Here is a 13,671-nt window from a genome sequence, read left to right as displayed (position 1 = left end):
GTGCTGTAATTAGTGGAGGCAGCTCCTGTTTTCTTTGCGACTTGCTCTCCATGGTTCTAAATCAATAGTTGTTTATTAGTCCGAAAATGTTGGAAACATTAACTTGCTTGAACAAAAGGTTTGGTTGAATTGATTTCACCACTGTATTATTGTCTCGGCTTTAAGCCTATTCATCACGGTCGCAAGGTATATGAACTAACAGGTTATAGAGCAAACAATGCAATTTAGCTAACCCTTCAAACTAACTCCTAAACAACCTGAACCCAGCTAACGTTAGCCACCTAGATAGAAATTTGTAACATATTTTTTGCAAATCCATCAAATATTGTACATTAACATTTAAAACTGTTGTTTTTCGTAGTCTGCACAGGCTCAGTTGCACATATCATGGGTGTGTGCAGCCTATGGTGTTGTGTGATAACGTTTTCATCCTGCTTGTCAAACAAATCACTTTGATCCACCATAATAATTGCATAATAATTTATTTTGCTGATACTCCGTACCTTTTAACCCCTAATCTAGCCAAGTCTCTGCTTATAATTTCGGACATTTGGTAGGTCATTTGTTTGTCACCTAAAGTTATATACAGCTTATCTTCTGTCATAACTTGTTGCCCTAGAAGACTAAATAAAGTAGTGCTCACCAGAATTTCTTACGTCGAAAGAATTAATTCATTAATGTTGTTAAGATCGGTAAAATTGTCTTTCGTTCAGGGACTGGGGAAAAATGCAATAACTCAAACAGTGGAAAGATTGGTGTTGTGCAAGATGTCCAATGTCAGTTTAAGGAAATAAAAAGCTGAGAAAATAACATTTTTCTGATAAGACCTACAGTGCCTTGCGAAAGTATTCGGCCCCCTTGAACTTTGCGACCTTTTGCCACATTTCAGGCTTCAAACATAAAGATATAAAACTGTATTTTTTTGTCAAGAATTAACAACAAGTGGGACACAATCATGAAGTGGAACGACATTTATTGGATATTTCAAACTTTTTTAACAAATCAAAAACTGAAAAATTGGGCGTGCAAAATTATTCAGCCCCTTTACTTTCATTGCAGCAAACTCTCTCCAGAAGTTCAGTGAGGATCTCTGAATGATCCAATGTTGACCTAAATGACTAATGATGATAAATACAATCCACCTGTGTGTAATCAAGTCTCCGTATAAATGCACCTGCACTGTGATAGTCTCAGAGGTCCGTTAAAAGCGCAGAGAGCATCATGAAGAACAAGGAACACACCAGGCAGGTCCGAGATACTGTTGTGAAGAAGTTTAAAGCCGGATTTGGATACAAAAAGATTTCCCAAGCTTTAAACATCCCAAGGAGCACTGTGCAAGCGATAATATTGAAATGGAAGGAGTATCAGACCACTGCAAATCTACCAAGACCTGGCCGTCCCTCTAAACTTTCAGCTCATACAAGGAGAAGACTGATCAGAGATGCAGCCAAGAGGCCCATGATCACTCTGGATGAACTGCAGAGGTCTACAGCTGAGGTGGGAGACTCTGTCCATAGGACAACAATCAGTCGTATTTTGCACAAATCTGGCCTTTATGGAAGAGTGGCAAGAAGAAAGCCATTTCTTAAAGATATCCAGAAAAAGTGTTGTTTAAAGTTTGCCACAAGCCACCTGGGAGACACACCAAACATGTGGAAGAAGGTGCTCTGGTCAGATGAAACCAAAATTGAACTTTTTGGCAACAATGCAAAACGTTATGTTTGGCGTAAAAGCAACACAGCTCATCACCCTGAACACACCATACCCACTGTCAAACATGGTGGTGGCAGCATCATGGTTTGGGCCTGCTTTTCTTCAGCAGGGACAGGGAAGATGGTTAAAATTGATGGGAAGATGGATGGAGCCAAATACAGGACCATTCTGGAAGAATACCTGATGGAGTCTGCAAAAGACCTGAGACTGGGACGGAGATTTGTCTTCCAACAAGACAATGATCCAAAACATAAAGCAAAATCTACAATGGAATGGTTCAAAAATAAACATATCCAGGTGTTAGAATGGCCAAGTCAAAGTCCAGACCTGAATCCAATCGAGAATCTGTGGAAAGAACTGAAAACTGCTGTTCACAAATGCTCTCCATCCAACCTCACTGAGCTCGAGCTGTTTAGCAAGGAGGAATGGGAAAAAATGTCAGTCTCTCGATGTGCAAAACTGATAGAGACATACCCCAAGCGACTTACAGCTGTAATCGCAGCAAAAGGTGGCGCTACAAAGTATTAACTTAAGGGGGCTGAATAATTTTGCACGCCCAATTTCAGTTTTTGATTTGTTTGAAATATCCAATAAATGTCGTTCCACTTCATGATTGTGTCCCACTTGTTGTTGATTCTTCACAAAAAAATACAGTTTTATATCTTTATGTTTGAAGCCTGAAATGTGGCAAAAGGTCGCAAAGTTCAAGGGGGCCGAATACTTTCGCAAGGCACTGTAAGTTAATCTTGGGCGCATATTTTATGTGGTTGAAATACTGTCTGCTTGCATAAATGTCAAATATAACATTACACGCATCTTCACGTTTTCAAGAAATAGATCATTTCTCCTCTCCTTTTCTGGAAAAGTTGTACAATTTGTATCATTTTACTGCAAAAAATGAATTCTGCAGAATTTATTATAACACACTATATGTGAGAGGTTATAGGCTTGAGATCAACTAGATTCTGCAGCGGGCCAATTTTGTTTCTTGAGTGTATTGTCAGGGGGCTCAGAATGTAATTACAAATAATTTGTTGACTGCAAATTGACCGCAAGTACCCGAAACAGATACAGTATGTGATCGTATACAAATAAATGTATCTCTGTATTATGCGTTGGAATACTTTGGAACAGACTTCCACAATTAAAATGACTTGGAGCTGATTTGCTGGTGTTTACAGTCTTATGTCTAACAATAAAATCAAAATATGGTAAAACATTTTGTCAGAACTTGGGGGGACAAATACAATTGCCCGCGGGCCACCAGTTGAGGAAGCCGAAGACCTTAAGCGGGATATGACCTACTATCTGGAATACTGTGCGGATGGAAACTTGGTCATTGAGAGAAGTGAAAAATCGAGACGTACATTACACCCGATGTGTTTCTATGCATGACCTTATCTAGCCAACGTCGCCATGACATGGCCTGCAAGTGTGATCCGGGATTTCTATTGGATAAACAGTTTCTGCAATACTAAGTCAAGAATTTTGGGTGGGTCAATTGACCCAAGATTGTATACAGCAGTAAATTAATAATTAGCCTTGTAACATTTAGGGATTATAATATAAACGTTATTGCTTGCTTTTGCCAGAGAGAATGAGGCGACGCGAGATGTTTTACTCTGCCCAAAATCTGTTCACGAAAATAAAGAAACATTTTTGGAATTATTCATTTACTACAGGGGGCTTATTTGATTGAATAGAAGTTTCATAATGGTTAGGTTATGAATGCACTGATATAGGTGGACGCACATGGCATTTCGGCATCTTTGAAAAAAAAACGAGTTAACATTGGCTTTGTTCCTGTTGTCATAGAGAGATATGGATATATATCGTCATGGATATTTAAGTAATAAGGCCCGAGGGGGTGTGGTAAATGGCCAATATACCACTGCTAAGGGCTGTTCTTAAGCATGATGCAACATGGAGTGCCTGCATACAGCCCTTAGCTGTGTTTTATTGGCCATATACCACAAATTCAGAAGTGCCTTATTGCTATTATAAACTGGTTACCAAATTGGAGCAGTCAAAATAAATGTCTCATACACGTTGTATACTATCTGATATACCACAGCTGCCACCTAATCAGCATTCAGGGCTCGAACCACCCAGTTTATAAAACCCATTTTACCATGGACATTGAGGACTTCCACCATTTTAAAGTAGTCAAATGGGTGTGTATTCCTGAGTTGGGTGCAATCAGCCAATGAAGAAGAAAATATGTTACTTTAAAATGGAAATTGCCCATACTGTCACAGACGCAGTAGCGATGTGTGGGTAAAATCACTGGGGAAGCCAAACGCGTGTGTGTGTTCATGCAAGTAGAAAAACATGTTGACTCGCCCTACTTGTAGAGAAACGCCAATGCCATCCTCTTCTCTTTCAGGTTGATGAAACGGTCTATCACTCTGTCATACAGTACATTTTTTGTTGTTGTCTTAGGTTACCTGATTAAAATTCTTGTTCGATAGCCTAACTTCCATTCATGGGCAACTTTAGCTAGTTAACATTAGCCCTGTACATCTAGCTACATATTGAACTTCCATCCTCAGGCCAGGGGCACAGCAATGTATGAATTAATGATGTATGCTCTCAATGGGATTTGAAAGCATCCAAGCGAGCGAAACAGCACCCCTCTGTCTTCGTGTAGGCCATTTATCTGAAGCTGTCTGGTCCAAACGAGTATGACATTGTTGCCGTCCGTAGCATTGAAGGCAAGGGAAGCCAGCGAGCATCTGGCCTCCCTTGACAAAAAAGTACAAAATAATGAGATGTCATGGTTTGTTTTAGTGTTTCAGTTCATCTTTAACTGAAGCCTATTCTTGCATGCATTGTAATAAGAGGTTACTTGTTGGTACTTAAATCCTTATCTTCTTTCAGAATGGTCATAAGGCCACATTCAATTTCGTCAATCACCAGCACTACTACTGTGTGCACTTGTGCATCCATGCCATCACTCAAATGCTGTGTTTACACAGGCAGCCCAATTCTGATCTTTTTTCCACTAAATGGTCTTTTGACCAATTTCATCAGATCTTTTTCAGAGCTCATTTGATTGGTCAAAAGAGCAATTAGTGAACAAAAATATCAGAAATGGGCTGCCCGTCTAAACACACCCTCTGTCGATGTATGCCTTTGACTTCCTGGAGATTGTGTTTGCTCGTGTAATATTATTTGAAGGGGGCGGTGCATGATAACAATGTCACACTTTCACAGCTGTGGTATCATCCATTGGAGATGCGATGGCATGGCCTGGGGCAACGACAAGGGGCTCACAGAGTTGACTCCAGTAGTTTGACTCTATCGTACCATTTCATGATCACTGATACGGTCACAGTTGCTACTAAAGGCTATTCAGTTTGACCACTGGCTAGAAAAGAATGATCAAGCAATGGTGTAGTAGAGTAGTGTATGTTTAATAACATACTGAAGAGAAATTTACAGTCAGAGAAATAAACAAATGATCAATGTGCATCTCCTTATAGTACATCCTACTCTTCTCCGGCTCCTGGTAGCACAATCTTGCTTGGGTCATAGTAGTTCTCCTCCATAAGAGGAAGGCCTGCAGCCTCCCTCTGTGTAATCAACCTTTCTGCTTCCCTCCTGGCCCACTGCCTCATACTGGTGAGAAAAAGACAGGCCAAAAAGATTAATGATAAATTATTGTGTTTGTGGTGATCAGTTAAAATCAAACATGTAAGATGTGTATGGGTTTGTTGGATGCTTGTTTAGAGGTTCAGAGATGGAGACAACATAAGTGAATTTGTGGAGTCCAGAAGGGTATCCTACAAAGCAAGCTAGATCTACTCAGGTGTCTCTAAAACTAACCAGCTTCAGTTAGCTTCACATTCCAGCTCAGGCTTCATCCGTACTGCGATGGTGGATATTGCTCGTCCAACTCAAGGAACATTTAAGTAGTCTCTGTCTTAGATTTGACGAGGTTGAAACACTTCTGACACCATGATCTTAGATCTTAGTCAGATATGACTGTACTGCAAAACACGAGCAAATGGCTCAGCTTCAAAATGTTAGTGATCAATTTAGTGATACCCGACCCCTGCCCGTACCCTAGTTATTGATGAAAAAAAAAACAGGCCCTAACCCAATGTATAATGTCAGAGTCGGGAAGCAGAGCTCTTATCAATGCACAGGCACCTTTTTCCCCCACTCCTATTGATACAAAAAGTCATAAGTGTTACTGTGCTTGAAGTTTAAAATGCATTCTGTCATTACTAAATGTGTAATGTGATATTAACATTACTATTTTTTAACAAAAAAACAAACATTTGATTAATAAAATACTCAATCAGTAGTCTTCGTCAAATGAAGGGGATGATGACGCAACCTTTCCCAAAAACAAGACAATTTGTCTCCTCACGTCACTGCCTTTAACTGAAAAGGACTGGTTTCCGGTAGTTTGGTTTCCTCAAAGTAGTGTCTGGTTGACAAGCTTGATAGAGATGTTTCAAGACATTCTTCTTTAACCTGTCTCCTGCCCTTCATCTACAATGATTGAAGTGGATTTAACATGTGACATCAATAGCTTTCACCTGAATTCACCTGGTCAGTCTCATGGAAAGAGCAGGTGTTCTGTATGTTTTGTATACTCAGTGTAAATCTACTGTTGCTGGGCTTTTCAGTTCTCAGTTACTCTTTGTGAGAGCAAGTGACAGGGATGTGCAGTGCAGCTTAAACATACCCATGGTCTGGCAAATAGTGGATGAAGGTACCCCCAACCACAATAGCCATAGAGATGCCAAAGAAGAAGGCCATCCTCATGTTCCACTCGTCAACGACAGGGTCCTGAGAAAACCCATGATAATCTCGATTCTGTAGAGATTTGAGAGAGATTGTTGTCATGGTTTCATGATACACCACTGTGAAGAAAGTGTTAACTAGCTAGCTAATGTTTCTAGCTAGTACTATCCCTGAATGCAGATAGGCCAAAAATATCAAGGACAACAACCACCCAAGCCACTGCCTGTCCACCCCGCTACCATCCAAAAGACGAAGTCAGTACAGTACAAAGCTGGGACCGAGAGACCTGAAAAACAGCTTATCAGACTGTTAAACAGCCATCACTAACAGAGAGGCTTCTGCCTACATACAGACTCAATCATTGGCCACATTAATAAATGGATCACTAGTCGCTTTAATAATGCCACTTTAGTAAGGTTTACATACTCATCTCATATGTAAATATTGTATTTTATACCATCTTGCCTATGTCCCTCAGATATCACTCATCTATATATTTATATGTACATGTTATTCCATCCCTTTAGATGCGTGTATTAAGTAGTTGTGGAATTGTTAATGTTACTGCACTGTCGGAACTAGAAGCGCAAGCATTTCGCTACACTCGCATTAACATCTGCTAACCATGTGTATGTGACCAATAACATTTGACTTAGTAATGCCCCTTGTCGTTGCCCCAATGTTTGACTGAAGAAATGCGTATCGTTATGTCAATAACTACAACGGATGAGAAAAATGTAAATAACAGATGATCGCTAGAGAATGATATTTACGTTTAGATTCCGGACCGACTCACCTTTTCGAACGCGCTGACCTCTGCGTGTCCATGACTTTCCTTGGCATGTGAAGGCTGCAAATCCGACACTGTGGCCGAACCAGCAGCACCCGAGGGTGGCGATTGAGATACGAACCGAGTCCCGCACACAAGATAAGGGCGAAAACGGGGCAAGGCAGGCCCAAACCTTGACAACCGGGCGAGCATTTTGTCAGGTCAACACTTCGAGTCTCCGGAACCGGAATTGTTTCGCATTTTCTTCTTCAAGTTGCGAGACAGCAGCAGAGAATTCCAAGATAGGGTATTGTCGCCACCTACAGGACGGGTTGGGAAAAGGGGGGCTTGCAGTCTGCTGCTGTCACCAACCACGAACACAGACCAGTGGGCTTTTTATGACGCATTATTTTGGTCACAACTGGTTGAATTAAAATGTATTTTTACTAACCAGAATACGACCAGTTGGTCAGAATTGTGACCACTATTATGTACCGGTCCAAGTTAAGATCTCATCATAACCTGGTAATGACCACCTGTTATTACATTTACATTTTAAATGTGTCATTTAGCAGATTCTTATCCAGAGCGATTTACTCATGCAATACTAGTGGTTAAAATTGTTTCCTCAAACTGGTGACATCTATGAAAAATTAAAAGTAATATACAAGAATAAGTAGGAACAAGAATAGTACTTAGGTAAATGTTAATTGACATGTTTTTCACCTGGCCTAAGAAATGACCAAAATTGCCCCTCATTACATAACAAGCACATACCCTACCTGCATTTGGCAAGGAAAATTAATTAAAGCACTCATAAAAAAGTAAGGCACTGGATAAAGTTGGATATTTGTAACGGCGTAAGGATCGGACCAAGATGCAGCGTGGTAAGTGTTCATGATGATTACTTTAATACATAAACTGAACACTATAAAATACAAAACAATAAAATGTGACCATGAACGAAACCGAAACAGTATCGTGTGGCGACAAACACTCACACGGAAACAAACACCCACAAACCAACAGTGAAACCCCGGCTACCTAAGTATGATTCTCAATCAGAGACAACAAACGACACCTGCCTCTGATTGAGAACCATACTAGGCCGGAACAGAAACCAAACATAGATAAACAAACAGACTGCCCACCCCAACTCACGCCCTGACCATACTAAAAAGACAAAACAAAGGAAATAAAAGTCAGAACGTAACAATATTGAAGACATTGTTAATTACATTTATATTTGTTTCCATAGTCACCAATTAAAGTTGAATCTGCAACATATTTTTACAGTACATTTAAAATAGATCAAGTAATTGCAAAAACAAATCTAAATTACAATTTTGTTGCACATCTGCATACAGTAATTGTTTCATAATTCACCCATAGACATTGCATACAGTATTGAAAACAACATCGAGCCGGGTGTGAGGGCTGTCGCTGACCGAGAGGACTGGGTGATCTCGCTCTCCGAGGCCGACTCGAGAAGGATCTTTAATCAGGTCAACACCCACAGTGATGCGGGCCCCAACGGTATTCCAGGGCACATTCTCAGAGCATACACAGAACAGCTGTCAGCCATATTCACGGTCATTTTCAACCTCTCCTTGCCCCAGTCTATAATCCCAGCATGTTTTAAAATGACCACAATCATTCCTGTTCCTAAGAACTCTCAGGCTTCATGCCTCAATGATTACAGCCCTGTAGCACTCACTTCTGTAATCATGAAGTGCTTTGAGAGGCTGGTTATGGCAGACATTAACTCTACCATCCAAGCCACACTAGACCCACTCCAATTTGCGTACCGCCCCCACAGATCCATAGACAATGCTATGGACAATGCTAATCTCAATTGCACTCCACCCTGTCCTCACCCACCTAGATAAGAGGAATACCTACAGTTGAAGTCGGAAGTTTACATACACTTAGGTTGGAGTCATTAAAACTGGTTTTTCAACCACTCCACTAATATCTTGTAAACAAACTATAGTTTTGGCAAGTTGGTTAGGACATCTACTTTGTGCATGACACAAGTAATTTTTCCATCAATTGTTTACAGACAGATTATTTCACTTATAATTAATTCACTGTAACACAATTCCAGTGGGTCAGAAGTTTACATATACTAAGTTGACTGTGCCTTTAAACAGCTTGGTTGTCATGGCTTTAGAAGCTTCTGATTGACATAATTTGACATTTGACATTTGACATAATTTGAGTCAATTGGAGGTGTACCTATGGATTTTATTTCAAGGCCTCCCTTCAAACTCGGTGCCTCTTTGTTTGATATCATGGGAAAATCAGAAGAAATCAGCCAAGACAATTTCCAAATGTCTGAAGGTACCACGTTCATCTGTACAAACAATAGTGCGCAAGTATAAACACCATGGACCCACGCAGCCGTCATACCGCTCAGGAAGGAGACGCATTCTGTCTCCTACAGATGAACATACTTTGGTGCGAAAAGTGCAAATCAATCCCAGAACAACAGCAAAGGACCTTGTGAAGATGCTGGAGGAAACAAGTACAAAAGTATCTATATCCACAGTAAAACGAGTCCTATAGTGACATAACCCGAAAGGCCGCTCAGCAAGGAAGAAGCAACTGCTCCAACTGCCATAAAAAAGCCAGACTATGATTTGCAACTGAATGTGGGGACAAAGAGCGTACTTTTGGGAGGAAAGTCCTCTGGTCTGATGAAACAAAAATAGAACTGTTTGGCCACAATGACCATCGTTATATTTGGAGGAAAAAGCGGGAGGCTTGCAAGCTGAAGAACACCATCCCAACCGTGAAGCAAGGGGGTGGCAGCATCATGTTGTGGGGTGCTTTGCTGCAGGAGGGACTGATGCACTTCACAAATAGATGGCATCACGAGGTAGGAAAATTATGTGGATAAATTGAAGTAACATCTCACGACATCAGTCAGGAAGTTAAATCTTGGTCGCAAATGGGTCTTCCAAATGGACAATGATCCCAAGCATACTTCCAAAGTTGTGGCAAAGTGGCTTAAGGACAACAAAGTCAAGGTATTGTAGTGACCATCACAAAGCCCTGACCTCAATCCTATAGAACATTTGTGGGTAGAACTGAAAGAGCGTGTGCAAGCAAGGAGGCCTACAAAGCTGACTCAGTTACACCAGCTCTGTCAGGAGGAATGGGCCAAAATTCACCCAACTTAATATGGGAAGCTTGTGGAAGGCTACCCAAAACATTTGACCCAAGTTAAACAATTTAAAGGCAAAGCTACCAAATACTAATTGAGTGTATGCAAACTTCTGACCCACTGGGAATGTGATGAAAGAAATAAAAGCTGAAATAAATAATTCTCTCTACTATTATTCTGACATTTCACATTGTTAAAATAAACTGGTGATCTCGGCCGTCATTGTAAATAAGAATTTGTTCTTAACTGACTTGCCTAGTTAAATAAAGGTTCAATGAAAAAAATTAAATCTTCTTTTGTTTTGCCTATTCAGTCTGGCAGGGTTAAACAGGGTGCATTTGTGCAACACTGTATAACAATTGAGCAACAATGCTGAAAAAATGTTCAAGATGGTCAGGGGGAGGTATGACCCAGTGAGCAAAATGACATCCGGATGCTGAAAAGATGTCTTGTACGAACATTGAAAAACGTCTTCTACGCACACTGAAAATACATTTATGGACATTGGAAAGACTCCTTTTACGTTCATTGTTTCTATGGCCAAATTACAACCGTATATACAATCACTTATTTCGACCTGCCAATGAAGAAAGCATATCACATTCAACATTTTTATTCCAATTAAAATAGGAAAATGGAGGAAACTGAAGATTGCGTTTTGGAATATGTATTATTCCTCCCATCTGTCACATGTACTTATGTTCGCTTTTTCTGGCAGTGATCATGTTCAAACTTTTCAGACCAAAAGAAAAAACAACAGAACGAAGGTTACGTATGTAACCACGGTTATGTGAGCTATATGGATCACTCCAATATATTAGTATCACTCCGCTGCGGAGGGATACATCCGAGGTGAGGATTTACAGATTTACTCCCGTGTACACCTGTGTCACGACTGGGGTCCGCCCCTATATAAAGACCCCATGGCCGCGACACACGTTCCCTACATCATTTTTGAGGTGCCTCAAGCACCGTGGAGGATTGGATTGATCCATATAGCTTACATAACCGTGGTTACATATGTAACCTTCAGTATGTTTCACTATGTTGGATCACTCCAATATATTGTTATATTGGCATGCGCCCTCCATTCAAGGTAGTCCCAGCGGTCCAACTCCTGCCCTCGCCCAGGACAAGCAGCAGATGGGCTCTGTCTGTGGTGGCTCGGGCCACACTTCCTGGCAGGGGTACTGGGCACCACTCCTGAGGGAGGGAGCTCATCCCCAGCCTGAGCCCGGCCGACCCACTTGCACATGGCCTCCAATCGCGCCAGGCACAGTTGTTCTGAGAACACCACACAAACAGACATCCAGTAGGGCGCTCCACCTCCCTCAAACCCAGGCACTGCATACACAAGTTACGCAGATCCTCAGGGGGGAATGCCACCATCACACTTGTCACAAAGGGAAGCCATAAGCTCAGCCAAGCCAACAAGGCCACGGAGCAGAGGTCCGACGCCCTGGGAGAGCTTATGTCGTGAACCGCTTGGAGGAACAGGAACCCAGTGAGGGATAAATGACCCAGTACCTCTGCAAAAAAAAGGGAAGACCTGTGTGGGAAACGCAAGCGGACCAAAAAAAAACAGCAACAAGGTAATTGATTTTATTTGTTTTTACACCAACTGCAATATTACCTAGCCGGTTTAATATCCAAACAGTGAAAACAGCACAATATGGAGTAACTCCGTTAGGGAACTCCAAAGTTAATGTCTCAACGTAGTGGAAAGCCCACCACGATACTCTTCCAGTCGGCAAGTTGTGGAAGGGAAATTAGTTTGTGGCAGCAAAAGCCATACTAATGGATGCACACGGAGTCGTAGTGTAACGCTAAGTATGACAAACCACGGGTGGTAGATACAGATCAACTGTGCGCAGCGAGTGGAACACTCAAGAGGAGAGACTGGCCATGTGGCTGGCTGCTCCAGGCTGCAAACAGCCTGGAGCAAGATATTACACTTACCAGTGACTTACCAAGCGAAAGTCAGAAAGTTTGTACCTCAAACCATATGGACGTCCACTGAGAAAAATGAAAGAGACTGTGTGTCGTGGCCATGGGGTCTATATATAGGGGCGGACCCCAGCCATGACACAGGTGTACACGGGAGTAAATCTGTAAATCCTCACCTCGGATGTATCCCTCCGCCGCGGAGTGATACCAATATATTGGAGTGATCCAATATAGTGAAACATAACACTTCAACTACAATAAGATTGTCAGTAACAGTTACAAAAAAGTGTTTTTCTTGTTATGACTGTGATATGTTGTTGTTGTTTATCTAACCTTAGTTGAATGCATTGACTGTAAGCCTTTCTGGATAAGAGTGTCTGCTAAAAGGCCAACCTGTAAATGTAAAAAGGAACACTGCTTCTACAGTACCAGTCAAAAGTTTGGACACCTACTAATTTACTATTTTCTACAATGTAGAATTATAGTGAAGACATCAAAACTATGAAATAACACACATGTAATTTTATATTTCTCAAAGTAGCCACCCTTTGCCTTGATGACAGCTTTGCAAACTCTTAGCATTCTCTCAACCAGCTTCATGAGAAATGATTTTCCAACAGTCTTGAAGGAGTTCCCACATGCTGAGCACTTGTTGGCTGATTTTCCTTCACTCAAACCATCTCGATTCGGTTGAGGTCAGGTAATTGTGAAGGCCAGGTCATCTGATGCAGCACTCCATCACTTTCTTTGGTCAAATAGCCCTTACACAGCCTGGAGGTGTGTTTTGGGTCATTGCCCTTGTGATAGTCCCACTAAGCGCAAACCAGATGGGATGGCGTATCACTGCTGAATGCTATGGTAACCATGCTGGTTAAGTGTGCCTTGAATTACTAAATAAATCACAGACAGTGTCACCAGCAAAGCACCCCTCACACCATCACACCTCCTCCTCCATGCTTCACGGTGGGAACCACACATGCGGAGATCATCTGTTCACCTACTCTGCGTCTCACGAAGACACAGCGGTTGGAACCAAAAATCTCAGGACAGATTTCTACGGGCTAATGTCCATTGCTCGTGTTTCATGGCCCAACAGGTCTCTCCTTATTGGTGTCCTTTAGTAGTGGTTTCTTTGCAGCAATTTTACCATGAAGGCCTGATTCACGCAGTCTCCTCTGAACAGTTGATGTTGAGATGTGTCTGTTACTTGAACTCTGTGAAGCATTTATTTGGGCTGCAATCTAAGGTGCAGTTAAATCTAATGAACTTGTCCTCTGAAGCAGAGGTAACTTTGGGTCTTCCTTTCCTTTGGCAG

The 13,671-nt window shown here is 41.5% G+C and overlaps 1 protein-coding gene across 1 annotated transcript; it reads right to left on the bottom strand.

Annotated features, from left to right (window-relative positions):
- Nucleotides 1-5,110: 5,110 nt before the first annotated feature.
- On the bottom strand, nucleotides 5,111-7,564 carry LOC110532337 (NADH dehydrogenase [ubiquinone] 1 beta subcomplex subunit 11, mitochondrial). Its single transcript, XM_021616142.2, has 3 exons — nucleotides 7,268-7,564; nucleotides 6,413-6,543; nucleotides 5,111-5,334 (listed from the first exon to the last, which is right to left on the bottom strand). Exons 1-3 carry the CDS (start codon nucleotides 7,451-7,453, stop codon nucleotides 5,205-5,207), a joined length of 447 nt encoding a protein of 148 aa, XP_021471817.1. The 5' UTR covers nucleotides 7,454-7,564; the 3' UTR covers nucleotides 5,111-5,204.
- Nucleotides 7,565-13,671: the final 6,107 nt, after the last annotated feature.

The sequence above is a fragment of the Oncorhynchus mykiss genome, chromosome 9 (genome assembly GCF_057628025.1).
Source record: "Oncorhynchus mykiss isolate SJ-2025 chromosome 9, ASM5762802v1, whole genome shotgun sequence".
NCBI lineage: Eukaryota > Metazoa > Chordata > Actinopteri > Salmoniformes > Salmonidae > Oncorhynchus > Oncorhynchus mykiss.
Note: the sequence above shows the minus strand (reverse complement) of the source record. Positions and strands in the feature narration are given on the sequence as shown.

What these genes read in the sequence shown, in the direction of transcription:
- LOC110532337 (XM_021616142.2), bottom strand. Translation starts at nt 7,453, where the DNA reads ATGCTCGCCCGGTTGTCAAGGTTTGGGCCTGCCTTGCCCCGTTTTCGC. An exon ending in AGGTCAGCGCGTTCGAAAAG is followed by an intron (nt 6,544 to 7,267) that starts GTGAGTCGGTCC and finishes AAATCTCTACAG; the next exon opens with AATCGAGATTATCATGGGTT. An exon ending in CACTATTTGCCAGACCATGG is followed by an intron (nt 5,335 to 6,412) that starts GTATGTTTAAGC and finishes TTTTCTCACCAG; the next exon opens with TATGAGGCAGTGGGCCAGGA.